Genomic DNA, 23366 nt, shown 5'->3' with positions numbered 1-23366 from the left:
CCCACCATTGCGGGCAGAGCAGATGATCACAAACTGGCTTCATGACGCTGTGAAACCAATTTTTGGCTTTCTTGCCATATTGTCCATTCACACCAACGAACATGCCGGCCAGCGAACATGGACGATTCCACCCATACGCTGTGAGGTTTTAATCCTGTTACAGTCCTTATGGAAGCTAGCAGGAGAGTGGTAGGATGCTAGATGGCTCAAAGGGAGAGAAAACCTTCACAGAGAATTCAAGAATAGAATGACCTTTTGATATGCTGTTACAGCCTATGTGTCTATGATTTCTTTGCTACTTATCAGTTAAAGAAAAAAAACCTATGGTCACTGGAGCTAGATCTATCTGAATGTCTATATAAAATTCAATTCTAACATAACATGGCCCAATCCTTATACAATAAAATGAGCTTTCTGTTATTGTTCTCTTAAGCTAGAAATCCCAGTCAGCAGGTGGGACATGATGATTTCAGTGATGAAGCAGGATCTTCTTGACCAATTTTGGAAAAGGATTCTAAAACAGGCATTATTGGCTAATTCAAAGGGCCTAACACCTATTTTAGGCTGATATCAGATACCCATCTACAACAATGAACCAATATGGCACTGGAAGTGGTTCTAACGCTATTGGGGCCTGACAGGTTGACCCCTAATATGGATTTCTATGCACTTATTTTTCACCCCTGTTATCTGCAACTTCCAACTTCCTTTCCTTTTATTCAGTTCATGATGCTTCCACTGATGGGCTCTCCAATTGCCAAGTTTCCATCTCCAGTGCCTTTGTCCCATCAGTTATCAAGGTGCCAGTCCCACCATTCCCTCAGTACTTCAACCAGCTCCAACACCTCAAGTTAATGGCAAGTTGTGGCAATCAACTGGCTCAACCATGTTGGGTAATACTGCTAAAGACAAATGCTCCTGTTAGTTTGGATCCACCTGGTAAGACAAGAATGACTTCAAATGTCTTTTCTCCATTGTAGATTCACGTGCAGGCTTCTGAAGAGTAGGTATGCTTTTGTTTCAACAAGCGTTGAAACTAATCTTAATATGTAATCAGGAACAGTGAGAACCCTTGCTGGCTTTTACTCACCACCTGCCAACCCCCTCACACCACCAACCTGTATCCCCAACCCCCAGACAGGATCCACCTGAGGCCCACGGGTGATCGTGCCTTGGGATATATGGTACTCATTCACAACATGGAAGTCTTACTGAAATGAGACTCAAGGCCCAATATTGATTGGGCCTTGGGATCTATTTGTTTTGATGCCAAGTCTGCTCCCCTGAACCCATACTGTGTTGGTTAAACAGCACAGACAAATTTCTACTCCAACTGCAGGTGAGGACTGATTTAAGGAGAAATTTCTTCACTCAGAGGATCGTGAATCCATGGAATTCTCTATCTCAGAGGGCTGTGAATGTTGATTTGAATATATACAACGGTGAGACCACTAGATATTTGGAATCAAGCAATAGGGGGCTAGTATGGGAAGGTGGAATTGAGATAGAAGATCTTAGTAAAAAGCTGAGCAAGCTGAAGTGACTGTATGGCCCACTCCTACTGCTATTTCTTATGTTCTTATGAGACTTTGGTCTCTTAAGATTCTGATCCTATGGAGGTTTGTGTAGGTGAAACAACACTTTATACTGCCAATTAGTAATAACCTGTGTAAAGGTAGGTACTCTGCTCATTTCTCCATGCCTTGCGGTCTCCCATTTAAGACTGAGATGAGGAGAATTTTTTTCTCTCAGAGGATCATTAGTCTGTGGAATTATCTCACAGAATCACACAGTGCAGAAGAGGCCCTTCAGCCCATCACGTCTGCACCAACATGTGAGAAACACCTTACTTACCTACCTAATCCCATTTACCAGCACTTGGCCCATATCCTTGAATGTTATGACATGCCAAGTGCTCATCCAGGTACTTTTTAAAGGATGTGAGGCAACCCGCCTCCACCACCCTCCCAGGCAGTGCATTCCAGACCATCACCACCCTCTGGGTAAAAAAGTTTTTCCTCACATCCCTCCTAAAGCTCCTGTCCCTCACCTTGAACTTATGTCCCCTTGTGACTGACCCTTCAACTAAGGGGAACAGCTGCTCCATATCCACCCTGTCCATGCCCCCCATAATCTTGCACACCTCGATCAGGTCACACCTCAGTCTTCTCTGCTCCAACGAAAACAACCCAAGTTTATCCAACCTCTCTTCATAACTTAAATGTTTCATCCCAGGCAACAGCCTGGTGAATCTCCTCTGCACGCCCTCCAGTACAATCACATCCTTCCTATAATGTGGCGACCAGAATTGCACACAGTACTCCAGCTGTGGCCTCACCAAGTTTCCATACAACTCCAGCAATGACCTCCCTACTTTTGTAATCTATGCCTCAATTGATAAAGGCAAGTGTCCCATATGCCTTTTTCATCATCTCACTAACATGCCCCTCCGCCTTCAGAGATCTATGGACACACATGCCAAGTTCCCTTTGTTCCTCAGAACTTCCTAGTGTCATGCCATTCATTGAATACTTCCTTGTCAAATTATTCCTCCCAAAGTGTATCACCTCACAGTTTTCAGGGTTAAATTTCATCCACCACTTATCTGCCCATTTCACCGTCCCATCTATATCTTCCTGTAGCCCAAGACACTCAACCTCACCACCCGGCCAACCTTTGTGTCATCTGCAAAGTTACTAATCCTACCCCCCACATAGTCATCTATGTCGTTTATATAAATGACAAATAATAGGGAACCCAGCACAGATCCCTGTGGTACGCCACTGGACACTGGCTTCCAGTCACTAAAGCAGCCTTCTGTCATCACCCTCTGCCTCCTACAGCTAAGCCAATTTTGAATCCACCATATCAAATCACCTTGTATCCCATGTGCATTTGCCTTCTTTATAAGTCTCCCATGTGGAACCTTGTCAAAGGCTTTGCTAAAATCCATATAAACTACATCAACTACACTACCCTCATCTACATACCTGGTCACCTCCTCAAAAAATTCAATCAAATTTATTAGGCATGACTTCCCTCTGACAAAGCCATGCTGACTATCCCTGATCAAACCTTGCCTCTCCAAGTGGAGATAGATTCTCTCCTTCAGAATTTTCTCCAAAAGCTTCCCTACCACTCAGTAGCCTGTAGTTCCCCGTCTTATCTCTACAACCCTTCTTAAATAGTGGAACCACATTAGCTGTTCTCCGGTCCTCTGGCACCTCCCCTGTGACCAGAGAGGAATTAAAAATTTGGGTCAGAGCCTTTGCGATCTCCTCCCTTGCCTCCCGCAGTAGTCTGGGACACAAATCATCTGGACCTGGAGATTTGTTCACTTTTAAGCCTGCCAACACCTCCAGTACCTTGTCACTCCCTTTATGAATTTGCTTAAGAACCTCACAGTCTCTCTCCCCGAGTTCTCAGACTCACAGATGCTCCACTGTGTCCCCAGCCGCCGTTCCAGCTCTGAAACCTGAGCTTCCAGGAGCTGCAGCTGGACACACTTCCTGCACACATGCTGGTCCCGGGCACTGGAAATGTCCCCAGCTTCCCACATGGAGCACGAGGAGCACACCATGGCTTTGAGCTTGCCTGCCATGACTTATCCCTTTAAATAAAACCTTTTAAATTAATTAATCTCCCCCAGAAAGCAGTGGGGGGTGGTTCACTGAATATATTCAATGCTGAGTTAGATAGATATCTGCTTGACAAGGGAGTCAGGGTTATGGGGGTGGTTGGAGGCAGGGGAGGGGGGGTGCGGGTGACAAAAAGGAAAGTCGACCTGAGGCCACAATCAGATCAGCCATGATGTTATCGAATGGCAGAGCAGGCTTGAAGGGCTGAATAGCCTACTCCTGCTCTGAATTCTTGTGTTCTTGCGCTTTCCTCTTCAGCTGGTCCTAGGAGCCTCAAATTTCTATTTGAATGAACAATAAGTAATATGACCAGAGAAAAGAATATGAGATGTTCTCCCACTGCCTTCCGCATATGTGCCTAAAGGAAACACAACTCTTCCCAATGGATCTCTGCCTGTAAGCAGCCGTTGTCCCTCAAGATTCTGGCTCTTCTGCCCTTACCACTGAAAATTCGCTGTTTCCGTCATTGGCCATGACGTGTAACCCTGAAAATGCGACCCTCACCTGGGTCTGGGGCAACTTGCAAAAGGGCAGGGATGACCTCCTGAGGTTTCAAATAACCCTGATACCCTAATACTACCAAAGTACTTTATCCAAAAAATATTTGTCCCCAGTGCTATTTGAGGATTTTCTAATAAAACAGTCAAATAAATACTGGCAACATTTCAGTTTAGTTATGGTTTAATAAAACTATATTAACTTAGAAATTATTATTTGGTTCAGTGCAATTGACCCACCTTGCATATGTATTTGTGTGGTATGGTGCTTAGAAAGTTGCATTGCATGTTTTCTAGTGAAATGACAAATTAGTATTTCAACACTGTCATTTATTAACTATTGAATGACTGTTGATAAAAGATTAGTTTTATGACAGAAAATTTAACCCATTAGCAAGAGACATTGAAGGAATATTTTCTTTGTTTGCTATTTCTAGCAAAAATGTAAATGCATTCTTTATTCTCATGTTTTTAATTTCATCACCAACAAGAAGTAGGAAACTCTACCCATCAGTTCTTAATGAATCAAATGCCAAGAACAATTAGGCACCAGTAACAAGTTAAAATTAGACTTAATTTTTACTTTTAATTAGATAAAATAAAAAAAGGGATGCACAACAACCCTTTATATGGCTCAATAACTTTTATGTAACATCCTTACGACCACTCAACTGAATTGTGTCCCTGGTCAGAAGCAGGTGCCATTACAGTTCTCACTGGACTCTGTGTTTGTCAGAATGGGCCTTGTGCCTAGTGTGTTCTACATCTTCAGCTTTTTGCACTTCTTTGTTTTGACTGAAGCTGTTGGATCAGACGATCATTCCTTGTTAGGTCTGCTGGTAACTCTTCTTCCTGAAATACAAAGTGCAAATTAAGGCTTCCACGATATTTTAGTGCAGCACATTTCCCATGATGGAGCCAGATGTCATGCAGAAGGTTACATGCAGAAGCCGGCACTGGCAATATGTAGCAGTCACAATATGGAAAGAACCCAGTTCGTGTTGATATTTACCCTCAACATGACCAGATAGTTCCAGTAATATTTACTGTTACTAAACCCCTTCAGCCCTTTAGCCTTTTTCCCTTCATCCATCTGGCAAGCAGATAATACTTCAAGCAGTTGTTTACCACATGGCATGTAGAATCATGTAGCACAGAGAAGGCCATTTGACTCACTGTGCTGTGCCTGTGCTGGCTCTTTTAGTCCTACTTTCTACAGCCCTGCAAATTTGTCTCCCTTCAAGTATATATCCAATTCCCCTTTGAAAACAATTAATACAATGTGAAGTATTTATATTGAACTATTTCTACCTACTGTATATACTTGTGTAAAAGTCGACTTTCTAAGACTAAACATTTAGCCAAAAAAGTAGCGGGTCGACTTTTACATGAGTAATATTTTCAAGGGGTTGAAATCCACTCTCTCCCATCATTTCACTATCACAGAATTGCTGGGTCAGAGACTCTTCCTGCCAATCCTGCCCCCAAAAGCAGTGCAAAAAGAGCTACAAAGTATTTTTATTTTTGAATTTTTATTTTTATTTATAAATAAATAATAACCTCCATGGAGACCGACATTAATTTGTGTACGGTAAATTCAGATTTATAAAATTCAAAAACAAAAGCCATATACAAATTTATACAATTTCATTCAGTTTCCTTCACAGTGCAGGAAAGAGTGCTACTTGCAACACAACATGCACTGAACATGTATTAAAGTCCATAAAAATCAACCCCTCCTGGTCTTCAGAACCAAGTAACCCATCCCAATATGCTTCTAGAATGGCATCATCATATGGATCATCAACATCACCTTCATCAGCAATCATGTCATTATTCTACAAATAACCTTTTGTGCCATCAAATGCATTGGATATCCCACATTTCTTGAATGATGACAATCTCTGAACTGATTTCATCCCACGCCTCTACAACCCATTCACACAGGGGCGGAATTTTCCGTGCCTGCTGGCATCGGGTGTCATGGTGGGCATGAGCAGACAATATAGCGGGAAAGCCAAAAATCAGTTTCACGCCATTGTGAAAAACGTTTGCAACCAACTGCTTTGTCCATCAATGGTGGGCTGGGTTTTCAGCTGCTAGATGTTGGGAGCTTCATTGTAATAGATCTGCATTTCATTATAAGCCCAGCTCGCCGGAATCATCCCCCCATGCTAGATCATCTGAGCACGCTGGCGTGCAATGGTGCTTTGCAGCGTTTGCGAGGGTTGCCTGTTGGACCTCAAAGTTGAGGTGCCGTGCATTCAGGCGAGGGCACAGGCAGGTTGCTTTTTCCCAGTTGGTTGACAGTGCACTGCCAGGGCAAGGGCTGCTCTGCAGTTGAGATGAGTTGGGGTGTATGACAGGGGTTGTCCTGTGGTTGAGGCAAGTTGTGGAAGGGCAAGAGCTGTCCTGCAGTTGATGATAATGCACAAGCACATGTGGGGGGTGTGGGGGGGGATTCAGTGTGGACGGAAGCAGCCACACTTGTATAAAGTGACCATTCCTCCGCAGTTGAGACAGTTCAGGCGCAGCCATGTTGACATGCTTGGGTTTGGGCCTCCAGCTTATCAGCCCACTCAATCAACACAGAGGCCTGAAAGTGCCACCAAATACTCTAGTGCTCTTCACCCCTTGAGCACAGACTGAAAACTAATGAGCGTTTTAGTGGACTGCAGAGCAATTGGATGACTGGGCGTGTTGTACAGTCTCCTTGTGAAAGCTGGCCATGGAGCAGTCACTGGTGGAGGCGATCGAGGCCCCTTACAATGTCATCATTTGGGCTAGACCAGTCTCCCCATGATTCAATCTAACAGCGCAGCCTTCTGTGTGGGCTAGGAGAATGTCTGAGTTGAGAGTACAGCATGCAATCCAGCGGGTGAAGCTGCTGCCAGTTGGTCAGGTGGAGTGGGGTGGAGGTGGGTGGGGTTTCGGGCAGCCATGCAGTGCACTGAACTCTGCCCTTCTAAGTGGCTGCCAGCACTCTCAGGGCTGCATTAAGGGACCTTCAAGCTTAACCAAGAGAGGTTCTTAGAACACCCATGCTAACTCATGCGTCTCTCTCTTTCGTCCTGCAGGAGTACATCAGCAACATGAAGCCTGGTGGCCTAGCTGTATGCTTCAAGGCTTACAGAGGATGGAGATGAAGGAGAAGAGAGTGACGGAGGTGCCTGGCTGGGAAGAGGGAGAAGCGGCACTCACAGGAAGAAGGGGTAGCTGGGTTTCCCGCTCATGCCACTGAAGAGCCAAAGCAAGCCATCGCTGGTCGGTGCCGAGGCAGACCCAGGGTCTGTAGATGCCGCCTTTCATTCCTGCAGATGACTGAGAACCAGTGTCATCGAAGATTGTGCATCTCTAGGGAACTGGGCTGTCACATCTTTCACCTGCTGCTACATTTGGCACCATCGGGACATGGCGGGCACTGCCAGTGGCCATGAAAGTGACCGCGACACTCAATTTTGACACCAGCGGCTCCTTTCAGGACTCCACAGGAGACGTCTGTGGGATATCGCAAGCCTCCACCCACAAATCCATGAGGTCACAGAAGCCATCTTGACAAAGACACACAACTTTGTGCATTTTGCCTGATACCAGGAGAACCAGGATGCAAGAGTGCTGGGATTTGTCCAGATCTTTTGCTGGTGTGTGACCACCGCAAAGGCATCCTGCAGGTCTGCGCATGGTTCCCAGAGCATCTGCAACTCCTACATCCTTAGTATGGCTTAGATCTTTGACGTATTCCAGAGTCCACAGAAGCTGCAGGGTTGGCTCCTCAGGGACAAGGGCTACCTGTAGAAGACATGGCTGATGACACCCATGCAGCGGCCTCAGAGTGCAACAGAAAGAAGCTATAACAAGGCTCATGTTGCAGCTCACACCTTGGTGGAATGAACCATCGGGATGTTGAAAATGAGGTTCTGGTGCTTGGCCCCTGGGTATGCACCTGCTGATTCTCCTCCCTATGGGTGCCCAACAGCCCCTGTCTGACTCCTTGAGAAGAAGGGGAAGCTGGAGTGAGATTGAGCTGCCCCGCACCCCTCATCACAGCAGTGCAGGACCGATGTCCTGGACCAAGGTCTCCATGACAGCCGCCATCCTACCAATGTTGACCTTGGTGCATGGGCATGCCGGCGCTATCACCTCAGACTGGAGTATTGTGTACAGTTCTGGGTACCACACTATAGGAAGGATGTGATCACGTTGGAGAGTGTGTAGAAGAGGTTTACAAGAATGGTTCCAGGGGTGAGAACCTTGAGTTATAAAGTGAGATTGGAGAGGTTGGGACAGTTCTCCTTGGAGAAGAAAAGGCTAAGAGGAGATTTGATCAAGGTATTCAAAATCATGAGGGGGCTGGATAGAGTGGATAGGGAGGAACTGTTTCCACTCAATCAAGAAAGAGAGGCCACAGATTTAAAGTGATTTGCAAAAGAAGCAAATATGATGTGAGAAAAAACTTTTTGACACAGCGAGTGGTTTGAGTCTGAAGTGCACTGCCTGGAAGTGCAGTGGAGGCAGGTTCAATCGAGGCATTCAAGAGGGCAATAGATGATTATTTGAATAGAAACAATGTCCAAGGGTACATGGAAAAAATATGAGAATGGCATTAAGTCACAATGCTCATTTGAGAGCCAGTGCAGACACAATGGGCCGAATGGCCTCCTTCTGCGCTGTAACAATTCTGTGATTCTGATTGCAAGTGGACAGACTCCTCCATCGTGCATTTTTAAAAGCTATTCTTTCACGGGACGTGGGCTTCGCTGGCCAGGCCAGCATTTATTGCCCATCCCTAGTTGCCCTTGAGAAAGTGATGGTGAGCTGCCTTCTTGAACCACTGCTTCCATGTGGTGTAGGTAGACCCACAGTGCTGTTAAGAAGGGAGTTCCAGGATTTTGACTCAGCGAAAGTGAAGGAAACATGATATATTTCCAAGTCAGGATGGTGAGTGACTTGGAGGGGAACTTGAAGGTGATGGTGTTCCCATGTATCTGTTGCCCTTGTCCTTCTAGATGGTAGTGGTCATGGGTTTGGAAGATGCTGTCCAAGGAGCCTTGGTGAATTCCTGCAGTGCATCTTGTAGATGGTACACACTGCACTGTGATCTGAGGAGTGCAGCAAACATCCCTTCCTGATGTTCCCTGGCTTGCCTTTGCAGCTCCAGCAACTGAGGTATGACTGAGTCCAGATGCTCGACATCTGACTCAATCTCAGCAGATTTCTGGCCTTCAGTAGTCATCCAAGTGCCAGAAACCTGGGAAGTCCCTGCTGTCTGCTGTGGAACAAACAGATTGTGACCCCGAGGCTACACTAGAACTAGGTGCCACCAAGGTGGCCAGTGGAGGGTGTGGGTGAGTGCTGTGATGGGTTTTTAATTGCGATTTCAATAGATTCCTCTTCTGAGGTGTCTTCAGGTCTTGAGTTGAGAACCTGCATCACGTATCCCCTCAGCTGTTTCCCACATGTACCTGTGAAAGCAAGGAGAGATAATTAAGGCATGGCAGTGGCCTGTGAAGCAGGACACATCACTCAATGCATGATTGTCTGATGGATGTAGCACTGCTGGAACCTCACTTGGTAGAGCACCGCCAATCTCACTGTCAGCACAGTGGAATGGTCCAGATCTTCGCCAGCCAGCTGGATGACTCTATTTTCAAAACCCTTGAGGACATTCAGGTATTCCTCCACCAGCCTGCAACCTCTCCTTTTTGTTGTGTGCCGGCTTGTCCTGCATGAAGACAGATGGAGAGAGTGTAAGCAGGATGCCTGCCAGGCCAGATGATAAGTATGCCTGGCATGTGTGGGTGATGAGTAGTGCCATGGACAGGATGAGGACAATGAAGGTGTGTGTGAGATAGTGAATGGTGACGCCCCTTGAACATAGGTGATCCCTGTGGATGTGTGATGGGTTTGTGAGTGTGTGAGTTGAGAGTGATGAGAAGAGTGACTTATCCTGGCGGAACGGCGGAGATCACGCATCCTCTTTCGGTACTGGGTGGCTTTGCAGGGCATTAGCACTGACCACCATTCCCCCCACCTCCCAAGCCGGACTGGTGATGCTGCTACCCCTCCTAGTGCCAGAGTGGGGGGTAGAGGCCTCCACGCCGTCCAAAAGGCATTCCAGGGACGCATCACTAAATCAGGGGCAGCTGCAGTCTTTTTGCCTTTCAGGGCCATATCTTCTGTGCAGCAGTCCTAGGTTGGAGGCACTGAGAGATGACTGTGCGGCTGCACTTTAAATATGGCACCTGGTGTGAGGAAGCAGCAAGGTAATAGCGTGGCACGCGAATGACAACTCGCTTGCCATCAAACGGTGTATTTGCTGGGAATGCATGATTTATGTGAGGCGGGTTTGAGACAATATGGCGTGAAAAGCCACCATTGCAGCCAGCTACTACCACACTTAGCACAAATCTGAAATGATTCTGCCCAGGGTTGCTAACATCAGAGCCTGTATGTTGCCATCCTTGAAGGGCTTGTTTAGAGAGACATCCAATGGTTGAACAAGGCTGATTAGACCACTGAGAATCACTGCAATCTAACTTTAGCAACAATATCATCGACAAGCTCTGATTTGAACATGTCCCAGATGAGAAGACTTTTTTCCTTTACATAATCCTCCTGGCCGGAAACTCCAAACCTTTCTCAGCCATTTTTTCAAGCCAGCTTCATCAATCCACTTTTTATCCTGAATGTGGATGACTACTCCTTTTGGGAATTGCTGTTGGAGAGGGTTTTCTCTTGAATATCATGATTGACTTAAGCTTTGTCACCTCTATATACACAATTGCAGAACTGTGAATCTGCTCTTAGTCTTCACTCATGCTGTTTTCTCTCTAACTTTGCTCACCGTTTGACTGGCTGCAATGTCAAAGTTCAAGGGAGTCTCATTCATGGTACCTGATACAGGGCAATCTATATCCATTCGTCTGTCGATGTTTGATTATAAACCACTGAAATGTGATAAGCCTGTCATTAACTTCTGCCGGGAGACGCTGAGAAATCTTGGATTTCTGTCACAGTACAAAATTGTTCCTCTTCATAAACCTGGTATACCACCCAAGACTGGCTTTGAAATCTGCAATGTCTAATTTTCTTGCTTGTTTCAGGAAAAAGATTCGGATAGATCCGCAAGAAACCGAGTCCATTCTGGGTATTTTCACTGGTGTATTTTGCAACTTCATTTTCCAACTGCAGCCACATGCTAAATTTTCTCTGTCTGAACAGCCTAAGCTGTGTAGAGAGCTTCCTCTAATCTCTAACGTTCTCGTCAAAATCTTGAATTCTCCATCTGCTGCACAATTATTTGTCTGCTGTCCAATCTCAATTACTTTAAGTTTGAACTGGGCTGTGTATCTGCTGTTCCTTCTTGATGCCACGTTGCCATGTTAGAGGGTGGGATTGGTGGGAACGCAGCATGCACCAGTGAGGTGGTAGCCTTGACAGCACGTGTTGACTTGCACTGACACAAGGAGCTGAACAGCCGCCTTCAATGGTTTGCTACTTTCTAATTCTATCAATGAGTAGGTTTGCACCAGGGTGAATTTGATTTCAGCAGTGAGTGGGCAGTAAGTCAAAGAGTTTGGAATTTTGGCCAAAAGTCCAGGGTCGACTTTTACAAGAGATTGAATCATTACTTGATCATTATTCGAGTATATATGGTATTTTAAAGTAACCAGCAAATATAAATGCATTTTGCTTTTAATATAAATGTACTGGCAGTTTGCTCATTAATAAGGAAGTAAATTAATCTCCTCAATAAGCTTGCCTCTTAGATTGGTAGATAGTGACACTGTTGGTCAATATGTCTCCTCTTCTTCTCCCAACTCCTCTTCCTGCAGGTGATGGTAAACATTCAAGGGCGTACTGCAAGGTTTCCCCAGATTGGAGTAGACAGTGGAATATTGATTTGAGCAAGCAATTGTCAGATAAATGAATTTTCTCATGGTTCATCTTGTAGGCCTGCTATGCACCAGTCCATGACAGGAGCCATGTCTGAAAGGGCTAGTCCTTGTCGCTCAATATCCAGCCTGTAATTTTGCAACCTATTTGGAATAAAGGCAGCAAAGAGGATTGGTATAGAATGAAAAAATCTAGAATGTTGCCTGGACTTTTTCACTCAGAAGGTGGTGGGGGTCTGGAACTCATTCTCTGAAAGATTGGCAGAGGCAGAAGTGCTCATCTTTTAAAAAAATATATTTGTGTATGCACTTGAGGTAACCTACAAGGAAATTAACTAAAAGCTAGAAGGTGGGATTAGACTGGCTAGCTCTTTTTCAGCCAGCACGAACCCAATGCGCTGAAAGGCTTCCTACTATGCTGTAAATATTTCCATATTTTTATGTCTCTATAGCTGGCCCAGAAGTGCATGCAAATCAGCTGTACACTGAAGAAATGGAATTCCTTTTGTCAGTCTAGTGGCAGGGAGTACATAAGACAATGTATCTACAGTTTATAGCTCCTTGCACCCAGGTGCATGTAGGTGAAATCTAGTGCCCACATCCTGTGTCACTTGTCACTTGGCAAAGACAGCCTCAGTGACCTCCCTGATAATTGGTGTATGGAAATTTGGAGATGTCAGCTGTGCAGCATGAAAGAAGCCTGCAGTGTAAAAGTTGAGAGCCATGCTGACCTTGATAGATACAGGGGCAGTGTTGTTCATTCTGTGGTTTGAGACTGGAATTGAGGCTGTAACCAGTGATAAAAAACAAAAACAGAATTACCTGGAAAAACTCAGCAGGTCTGGCAGCATCGGCGGAGAAGAAAAGAGTTGACGTTTCGAGTCCTCATGACCCTTCGACAGAACTTGTGAGTTCTGTCGAAGGGTCATGAGGACTCGAAACGTCAACTCTTTTCTTCTCCGCCAATGCTGCCAGACCTGCTGAGTTTTTCCAGGTAATTCTGTTTTTGTTTTGGATTTCCAGCATCCGCAGTTTTTTTGTTCTTATCTCTGTAACCAGTGATGTCGCACAGTGACAGGCTGTTTGGTGGAGCAACTGTGTCTAAGATATTGCTCCTGAGTAAAATTAATGTAAAAGTGCTCTCTGAATACCCACTGAATATGACCTCCTATGCAGTGCCCTCCTCCTCCTCCTTGTGACAGCTGCTCCTCCTTTAAATTCCAGCCCTTAAGGCAGCCCTAAGAGGTTACTCATGACTGCAGCCCAACTATTTCAGGGGCAGCCAAGAAGAGGGCAACACCAAAATCTTTCCCTAATTTCACAAAATGAACATTCCAGGGTAATTCCGACATTAAAAAAAATCACCAAGTTCACCAGCAGCTTGAAATGACAAGCCAGCAATTAATCTGTAAGAATAACCTGATCCCTCGAAATAGCACTGGCAAGGGGGCCTTCCTGCTGGCTAGCATGTAGCAAGTGAAGCACTGGGGCAATCTACTATCTATAGGAGGTCCTGCAAGAAGTGCAGGACCCTAATTAGATTAAATGACTCCCCCTTTTAAATGTGTTCCAAAACCTGCGCAGCCACCTTGACCAACGATGAAATTTCTTATGAAAGGTTACAGACCTGAAATACTAACTCTTTTTCTCTCTCCACAGGTGCTGCCTAACCTGCTGAATATTTCCAGCATTTTCTAGTCATATTTCACCAATATGGCGGATAGCTCACTTACAAGCTGAAATGCGAATGCACTTCTTGCCCCAACCCATTTTGCGGCCTTGGTAAGCTAGTTAGCACTTGAAAAACAAGTCCTGTGAAGTTGAATTTCTAGGCCTGGACTTCACAAACATTAGGAAATAGAAGGCAAAGGTAAGTGCCTATTACCGTATTCCTTAGACTTGGATCTGCTCCAGAATCAATGAGAAGGCCTACTGTTCTGGCATTGCCTCCTAAAACTGCAGCATGGAGAGCTGTTGTTCCATTCTGTACATGCAAACAAAGAGTGGTCAATAATCTGTCCTGTGTTCAATTACCCTCACTGTACCAATTAAATCATAATACAATTTAATGCACCACAGCTATGTAAATATTAACTGACCACCTGCTTCAGGTAGGGTTAAAATCACCACAAATGCTACAAAGCAGTAGCTGGTTACCAGGTTGTCTTTTTGACTGGGGAAATAGGATAGGTTATGGCGCATGGGAAGGAGTTCAAAGAAGGAGGAAGCTCATTAGAAATAAATTTGAAATGGGATAAAAATAAAACACAATGATGAAGATAGAGCAAATCATTCAGTGCAGCTGCTTATTTTTAAACATGAAATTCTCTGAATGAGGTTATATGATGCTTATCTCTAAGGAGTACTTTTACAGACCTATGTAGCCAGCATGGAACCTCATTTCACCGTCAGTTTAAATGAGATAGTCAGGCACATGCTGACCACAACTTTCCAACCATAGGTAGTTTTACAATTACCCCTTCAGGAATGGAACTGGGATTTGTTCGCTAATTCTCTTTTTTATGTTATGTGACTGTTTATGATGGTGTTAAATATAGCATTAAAGAACGAAGCATCAGAGGAATAGGCACAAAGAAATATTCCTTGGAACTACTGGCCAAATTTTCATTTGAGGTCTCGGTCAAGATTGGATGTGGGTGGGCTTGCAATTTGATGCCGCCGGCCATTGTTCTAGTTCCCTGCCTTGTTCCCAACCCTGAGCCTTTTTCAAAGATGCCAGCAGTGGGTAGCCAATTATCTGCAAATTAACTTAATTAAGGAGTACCTAGTAAGGCCCCATTCCGGGCCGATTGAGACTTCTGGTCAGCAATATGGGCAGACCACCTTGGCCTGGGCCATGTCTGGACCTGGACACCCCTGCACTTGTAATGGCCACCAGGCTGCAGCCCTTGGATGGGGTTGCTCCTTCAGGATCAAACCCAGGCAGCTGTGGCTGTTATAAAATTCTGTCTTTTTCCTTCACTGTCTCCATCTTCAGACTGGCAGCTCCCATCTTGGCCAGCGGGGTCATTGATTTGAGTGCTGGAGGGCTTCCTATTGGCCCTCCAGTGTTGGAGCCCACCTGCCATCGGATAGCAAGCCCACTCCGTGTGTGTCTATAAGAACTAGTTCAAATCCCCACCTCTTTCAGGTTCCTGATCGCTGCATGAAAATTCAGCCCTAGATTTCCTGGCGTTTCCAAAAGCACAAAGCAAGAGGCAGCAAAAACAAATGGCTGTACAATACTGGATCTACCAACTTGATTCCACCCATCCGGACCACTCGTGCAGTTTTGCCGTGCCCCCGTGAGGAAATGTCTGGACCAGAAATGGCTACATTGAGAATGGAAGTGTTGTGATCATGTTACTAGCCCTGTAATCCAAAGAATGTAAGTTCAAATTCCATCATGACAGTTTGAGAATTCATTTGGAATTTTTAAACTAATATACTTTAGGGAAAGAAACCTGCTATCCTTACCTGACCTGATCTATATGTGACTCTGAACCCACACTTCATGGCTGACTTTTAACTGCTCTTTGATGTGAAGTAGATGGCAGGTGGGCTCCTAGTAAGCCACTCAGATGTATCAAAAATGCACCAATTCAAGAGGAAGATTCACTATTACTTTCTCCAGGCAACTAGAGAGAGGCAATAAATGGCAGCCATCTCCCAACAATGAATGAAAAAAGGCAATGAAAAGAGATTTCAATACAGAGCACTTAATAGAAGCTCTGGTAAAATGCTCGGAAAAGAATCATAGAATGCTTACAGCACAGAAGGAGGCCATTGTGTCTGTGATAGCTCTCCGAAGGATCGATTCCTCTAGTGTCACTTCCCTGCCTTGTCCCCTTAGCCCTTCACATTATTTCTTTTAGATAATAATCCAATTCCCTCTTGAATGCCTCAGTTGAACCTGCCTTCACTCCACTTTCAGGCAGTGCATATCAGGTCCTGGTGCATGAAAAACTTCTTCCTCATGTTATTGTTTCTTTTCCCAATTACCTTAAACCTGTACCCTTTGGTTTTTAAGAACATTTGATGTGATCCTTTAACCAATGGGAACAGTTTTTCCCTATCTATTTTGTACAGACCCCTCATGATTTTGAATACCTCTATCAAATTTAATAGAACTTTTAAAAAGTACCTGGATCTGCACCTTAAGTGCTGTAAGCTGCAGGGCTATGGGCCGGGTACAGGAAGGTGGAATTAGAAAGGGCACCTGGGTGTCCCAGGGCTGGCATGGACAAGATGGGCCGAATGGCCTCCTTCTTTGCTGTAACTTTTCTATGGTTCTAAATCTTCTAAATCTCCTCTCAACCCTCTCTTCTCCAAGGAGAATAGTCCCAACTATCCCAATCTATCCATTTAACTTAAATTCCTCATTCCTCAAACATTTCTCGTGAATATTTTCTGCATCCTCCCTAACACTTTCACATCCTTCCTTAACTGGAACTGCCTGGAACTGGGCGCAATACTCTAGTTGAAGCGGGGTAATTGAAATAATTCGATATTAAAACTGATATTAAGATGAACATTAACAGCTTTAAAAGTAGACAAGCGTAGTTATGAGAGCTCTTTCGAGGAATGATGGGGAATACTGTCAGTACTGTGAAAACTAACTAAAAATCACAAACAGTAAACCAAATGACCTTCACAGCATGTGTAAACAAGTTGTTAAAGAGATAAGGAAACAAACAGGGAGTCATTAAGTCCCAAACACAAACACATTGTTGCTGAGGCCAAATGCTGAAATTGCTGAGATAACAGGGAACATCTGCAGAACAAAGTAGCTCCCCCACCCCACACTTGATTAGGTGATGTATGTGTTGAGGCAAAACCAGTGATGGGGATTGTAATAAACAATGTTTTGCTATGTGATAACCAAGGGCTATAAAATTGTGATACAGAGTTTGTATCAAGCAGAATCCTTGGAAAAGCAACCATAATGATCTCTCCAGCATTTACTTGAATAAAACCTTTGCTTACTGGAAACTCAAAGACTTGAGTGGTCTCATCTTTCTACCACACAAGGCTGAGCCAGTGTTTACAAAGGTTTACCATAACTTCCATCCCACTTCTGCTTGCTCATTTTTTATCTTATATTTATGAGTTGGGATTGTTTCTCACATCAACATTGACATTAAACAAATTTACTTTTTACCTTAAGAATTCCCAGTGAAGGAGAACATGCCAGTAACTCTCGAACAATTTCTGTAAAGCCTTTGTATGCAGCTTTGAATAAAGGTGTTGAGCCATCCTTTGGAAAGAATAATAATTGTGGATTAACATGGGATTTCTTGTTTGTTAACGTTAGAAAGGTTTCTATAATCAAGAATGTTCATTTTATGCATTGCATAACCATCCAAGTTGTAAATCTTTTATATATGCAGGAGATAAAAGTTTATTTTAATTCATCATATTTATAGGGTAGGTGGAATGTGGAGTTGAGGTTGCAGTTAGATCAGCCATGATCTTATTGAATGGCAGAACAGGCTCAAGGGATCGTATGTTTGTATGGCTATCATGTGATAAATATTTTTCAATCTGTTTTTTATGACTGCATAGTCAAATATAATTAAGTTATCTTCAATATGGATGCAATCCTGTTATAACATGATGATAATGCATTCCCTATTGTTGCTGATGATGGCAGTCTTTGATTCCCAAATTAATACAGGCTGCACGTCCTCATATGACCATAAAGATCAGTTCTTTGTTAGGAATGGTCTCCTATACACAGGATATTTGGTGTCAAATTGAACTTAAGGCTGATCTTTCTTTGACTTCCTTTGGGCTCTTTGGTGAGCTTGATATGGCTTGTTTCAAACTTTGATTTGTCATTGTGAACCATCTTTTGCCACATTAGCCTGTCACTTGCATCATGCTCCTATGTCATTTGAAATGCTACATTTATTTAGGAATAGTCATTAGATAGTCCTTATATCTTTGAACTGATCACCACATGAGAGTTTACTAAGCTTCAGCTCTTCATGGAATACCATCTTGCGTCATCTTGCATCAAGCGTATGGATCAACAGACATAGAGCCAGGAATCGGCCATTCAGCCCCTCAGCCTGAATTAGATCATGGCTGAACTGTATCTTAAATTCATCTACCCCTTGGCACATCATATCTTGCCTAACAAAATCTATCAATCTCAGTTTTAAAATGTTTGACTCCCAGTTCTCAACAGCTTTTTGAGGGATAGAATTCCAGATTTCCACTATCCTTTATATGAAGAAGTAGTTCCTGACATCACCCCAAATTTTAAGTTTGTGTCCTCTTGTGGACTCCCTCCACCAGAGGAAATAGTGTATTTCTATCTACACTAGCAGATCCTTTAACCAGCCCACCTTAGCTGGATCATTGCAATCATGTGTCTGCCATATTTATTTTCTCTGCTGAAGAAATCAGGATTGGATTACTGTGCCACCATCAACTTTTCACGATCTTTCTTAAGCAACCAGGATGGAAGTGAGTTTTCAGATGTGGCAGCTGTAAGGGTCCAGCGATCACATAGGTACAGTAAGAATGTAGTTACTATCATCCTTCAGTAGATCTTAAGGTTTGTTGCCAGTTTAATGGCCTTTTAACATCAGACGTAGGCCAAGATTTGTGCTATCGAGCTGGGTAGCTTGAGTCAGAAGTTTCACTTGGTACGGGGGTGTGGGGAGAGGCAGGAGTTTGTAGAGCAGGTGCAGGATGGAGTCAGGCCCACTAACCCCAGAAGCAGAGCATAGGTAGCCATAGGGGGTGGCCAAGTACCAAGGGGAGCTGGTCAGAAGGCCCGCCTCAGTTCTCTGGGACTTCCTCCCAGTTGTACTAAAGGTTGTTAGGCCCTCTAGCCCTCACCCCTCACACCCCACACTTCCACCCACTTCCCATGCCAATTTGAGACCCACTCAAGCCCCCCAAACCAACCGCCATGCTCCCCTGTAGCCCCTATGCCACTTCATGGCCTTCCTAGCTATTCACCGAGTATACACTATGCACAGAACTAATGAGCCATGTAGTGACAATAGCTTTTGTGGAACTGCTCAGAAAAAAAAACATCCAATCACAAATCTTCTTTTGAAACAGAAACCTTTGTTCCTACAATCCTATAATAGTGTCAAATACAGATTAATGAAGTATCAATAACAGAGGCTTCAAACATTTGACAACTCTTAATCTTGTGCAAATAAAAAAAGAAATCTCGGAAAGAATAACTTACTATAACCATTTAAAGATGTCAATCAAGCAAAATCAACAGTTCTCTCCAGTTGTCAAAACAGAACCTCCTGAGATAATCTTTTTATGAGTCTGGGCTCTCAGTCAAGCACGTGTGAGGGACCAAGATCTCACAATGTATATTTTTATATGGCTTATGACTATTTTTAAAATTTAAAAAAACTGAACAAAGATCCCTAAAATGGTTGAAACTGTGTCTGTCTATGACCCAGAACAAAATAAGCCACTTCACAGTTTCAGAAATCTCACTGCTTGTTATCTATGAACAGCTACTATGATCACCTGGGGACTGCATGGTCCAAGTTCAAAAGGAGCTATACAGGGGCCATCTGCATTTAATAACCCAGGCTGGCCTGAAGGAGATGGATTGTCTGCTTAGACAAAGGCCCACAACCTTCCTTTCAATTCCTAATAGCTAAGAACTTTTAGAATTCACATCCTTTGTCAAAGATGGTGGAGAGGTGGGAGTTATGTGACATGGACCTATGGCTTGCAAAACAATTAATATTGATTTGATGAACTGAAAAGCTCAGTCTGCTTTTTACCATCTAACTGCCAGAAAAGAAGTTCTGACCTAGATTCAATATCTGGCCCCATCTACTCTGTTTCTGTTGGAAGTTCTTTACCAGTGTCTACAAGACTGATTCACCTCTGCATGCCTATCTCATGATGTGAAGTCAACACCACCAGAAAAGTGAATGATATGACATCGGTTTTCAGTCCACCAACCTCCATGAAGAAATATCTCATTGGATTTTGATTCTGGACACTGGGACCCATGTGAACCAATATTTATTTTCTCTGTACTGTAAATGCTTCTTTTCTCTATCCCTCTCTTTTCTGTCCAAATGTGGAGGCAACATTGCGACCCTCCTCCCGTGTTTTGAGTGTATGCAAATAAACTAACCCTTTGAGTTCATCCTATCTCGAGTTTGCTACGGGGTTAATACTAGAGAATTGGATCACACAAAAACCGAGGGGTTAGGGACATAGGCCACTGTTTATAAAGAGGGAAACAAATGAAAACACCTTTCCATTTATGGACAGGTGATGAGAGGAGAAATTAGTGATGTTTAAATTAACCCTGTTAACACATGCATAATGAGGCAATCCAGTTCTACTCAAAGCATTCTTTAATCCAATTGTGTTCCTCCCCTCAAGAGGAAACATTATTGCTACATCCACTTTACCAAAATCTTTCATAATTTCAAAGACCTCAATTAGGTCACTCCTTCAGTTTTCTTTTTTTCAAGAGAAAAGAGTCCCAGCTTGTCAATCCTTCCCTGATATGTAAACTTACACATTTCTGGTATAATCGTTGTAAGTTGTCTTTGCACCCTTTCCAGTGCCTCTATATCCTTTTTATAATATGGTTGCCAGGACTGCACACAGTACTGTAAGTGCAGTCTAACCAAGGTTTGATACAGGTTTAGCATGACCTTCCTGCTTTTCAACTGTATCCATCTAGACGTAAAGCCTAGTTTCTTTTAATCTTTCATGGGAGACTGAGCATTACTGGCAAGGCCAGCATTTGCTGCTCATACCTAATTTCCCTTGAGCTGCTGCAGTCCACCTATATGTGCACCCACAGTGTATTAGGAAGGGAGTTCCACCACAACAGTGAAGAAACAGCGATATATTTCCGAGTCAGGATGGTGTGTGGCTTGGAGAGGAAATTGCAAGTGGTGATGTTCCCATGCGTCTGATGCCTTTAATGTTCCAGGTGGTAGCGGTCACGAGTTTCGAAGGTCTTGTCAGACGAACCTTTGTGAGTTGCTGCAGTGCATTTTGTAGATGGTACACACTGTTGCCAATGTGCATCAGTGGAGAGGGGGTGATTGTTTATGTTGGTGGATGGGGTGCTGAACAAGTGGGCTGCTTTGTCCTGGATGGTGTCGAGTTTCTTGAGTGTTGTTGGAGCTGCACTCATCCAGGCAAGTGGAGAATATTCCATCACACTCCTGACTTGTGCCTTGTAGATGGCTTTGGAAAATCAGGAGATGAGTTACTTGCCTCAGAACTCTCAGCCTCTGACCTGCTCTTGTAGCCACAGTATTTATATGGCTGGTCCAGTTCAGTTCCTGGTCAATGGTAACCCCCAGGATGTTGATGGAGAGGGATTCAGTGATAGTAATGTCATCAAATGTCATGGGGAGATGGTTAGATCCTCTCTTGTTGGGGATGGTCAATGCCGGGCACTTGTGTGGCACAAATCTTACTTGTCATTTATCAGCCCAAGCCTACTGCTTGGGTTTTTTTTATGTCCTTGAATTGTTTCACAATTTTAGTGATTAGTTTGTTTGCACTCCAAGATTTCTTTGTTCGTCTGCCCTGCCTGGAGTTTAACCTTCCAAATTTTAAATAACCTCCCTATTGTTCCTACCAAAAATGTACTACCTCACATTTAACTGTGTTGAAATTCATTTTCAAATTATTTGCAAATTTATTAATGCCCTCCTGCAATTTGTTGAAGACCTCATCACTTTTGACTCACACCCCCCAGTTTGGTGACATCTGCAAATTTAGAAATTGTGTTTTTGATTTCAAAGTTCAAATCATTAATGCAAGTTTTGAACAGTCGTGGACTCAGCATTGATCTTGTGGAACTTCACTTCTCATCTACTACCGCTCTGAATAATTACCCTTTATGTTTCCTGTCTTGAAGCGAGCTTACCATCTGGTCTGCCTCTTATTCCCGGACACCACATTCTTTGACCATATTATTTTGTCTACAGCATGGCACTTATTGAAGGCCTTTTGGAAATCCAGATAAGTTACATATACTGCGTTATCGTTGTCTACTCTCTGTTATCTCCTCAAAATATTCAATAAGGTTGGTCAAGATTTTAAATGAAAATAGAGGACAGAATTTTTCGTTTGACGTGTGGGGGGGTGGGTCTCGCATGCCCGCGCATAAAATGACGCATGGTGAGGTCAGGCAAGCGTCTCGATGTCACCGTGCGCCATCGCAATATTTTACTGGGCAGGCGAGCGATGAAGTCCAACGCGCACCCGCCATTAATTAACGGGCCATTTAAGGCCCTTTAGTGTTCAATCGACGCTGGTTTTTCAGCGCCCATGTGATCTTCGGGTCGGCGCACGGGCGCAATTGGCAGGCAGGTAGGAAACATTTGTATTAACCTCATCCATAGGCGGGATAAGAGGGCTCAGTGCGGGTCATGGATCTGCTCTGTGAAATGTTTATTGTTGAAACTTTTTCAAACTTGCCTGTATGATCTGCAGATCTTCAAAATGCATCCCTACTCCTTTTTCAGGACCCCTAACCTTCAGGTCAGCACTCTGCAGTGAGGAATCATTTCTGGGCCTGCAGGTTTCAGGAAGCCTTCCCTTAGCCTGGGTATGGGAGCTAATCTGTCCACTAGAGGCAGCTCCACTGAGGAGGAAGGGAGGGCTAGAAGGGTGAGGTGGCCTGGAGTGGATAATCAGCCTCCAGGGGAGCCACCTTTGGGAGGACAGGCGCAGGCACAAGGGCCGCAGAAGATGCCACTATCCTGCTACCAGGGTTCACAGGCGGCGAAGCAGCTACTTCAAATTGTCTGAGGTGCAGTGCTGAAGGAGGCTCCGTCTCTCAAGGGAGACAGTCAACTATATCTGTCAGATGGTTGAGCCTGAGATCTCTTCTAACTGTGTGGGAGGATACCCCACGCCAGTGGCTTTGAAGGTCACAGCTGCTGTCAACTTCTATGCCTCTGGCTCCTCCAGTGCTCGGAGGGTGATCTTTGCGGTGTCTTCCAATCAGCTGTCCACACTTGTGTCAAACAGGTCACAGATGCTCTGTTCAGGGGTGCATTGACCTTCATCCACTTCCGTTGGGACCAGGCATGCCAGACACAGTCAATTAACAATCAAAAAGAAATCATAAGGACCTAATCTCGGGCCAGCAGAAAAGCACCGGTGAAAAACCCGTGGTGTGCCTAAGGTGCCTTATGCTACGTATTGATGCTGCCCCATCACTCAGAGATCATCTGAGACAGTCTGCTGACTCTGCTGTCCTGTTGGCCTTGATAACCTTGGCGGTCGTCCTCTGTCCCGCCTGGGAGGGAGCTGCCTGTTCCGCAGCTGGCATCTCCCCAGTCGTCGCGGCC

The 23366-nt window shown here is 44.3% G+C and overlaps 1 protein-coding gene across 1 annotated transcript in view; it reads right to left on the bottom strand.

Moving 5' to 3' along the window:
• Positions 1-4903: 4903 nt before the first annotated feature.
• Positions 4904-23366, bottom strand: part of ankrd29 (ankyrin repeat domain 29) — a 139049-nt gene continuing 120586 nt past the window's right edge. Inside the window, exons 9-11 of the mRNA XM_041189326.1 lie at positions 17192-17287; positions 13916-14014; positions 4904-4987 (exon numbers count right to left, since the gene is read on the bottom strand). Coding sequence (XP_041045260.1) covers positions 4904-4987; positions 13916-14014; positions 17192-17287 — 279 coding nt within the window. The remainder of the gene's footprint in view (positions 4988-13915; positions 14015-17191; positions 17288-23366) is intronic.

Source organism: Carcharodon carcharias, chromosome 6 (genome assembly GCF_017639515.1).
Source record: "Carcharodon carcharias isolate sCarCar2 chromosome 6, sCarCar2.pri, whole genome shotgun sequence".
NCBI classification, from domain to species: domain Eukaryota; kingdom Metazoa; phylum Chordata; class Chondrichthyes; order Lamniformes; family Lamnidae; genus Carcharodon; species Carcharodon carcharias.
Note: the sequence above shows the minus strand (reverse complement) of the source record. Positions and strands in the feature narration are given on the sequence as shown.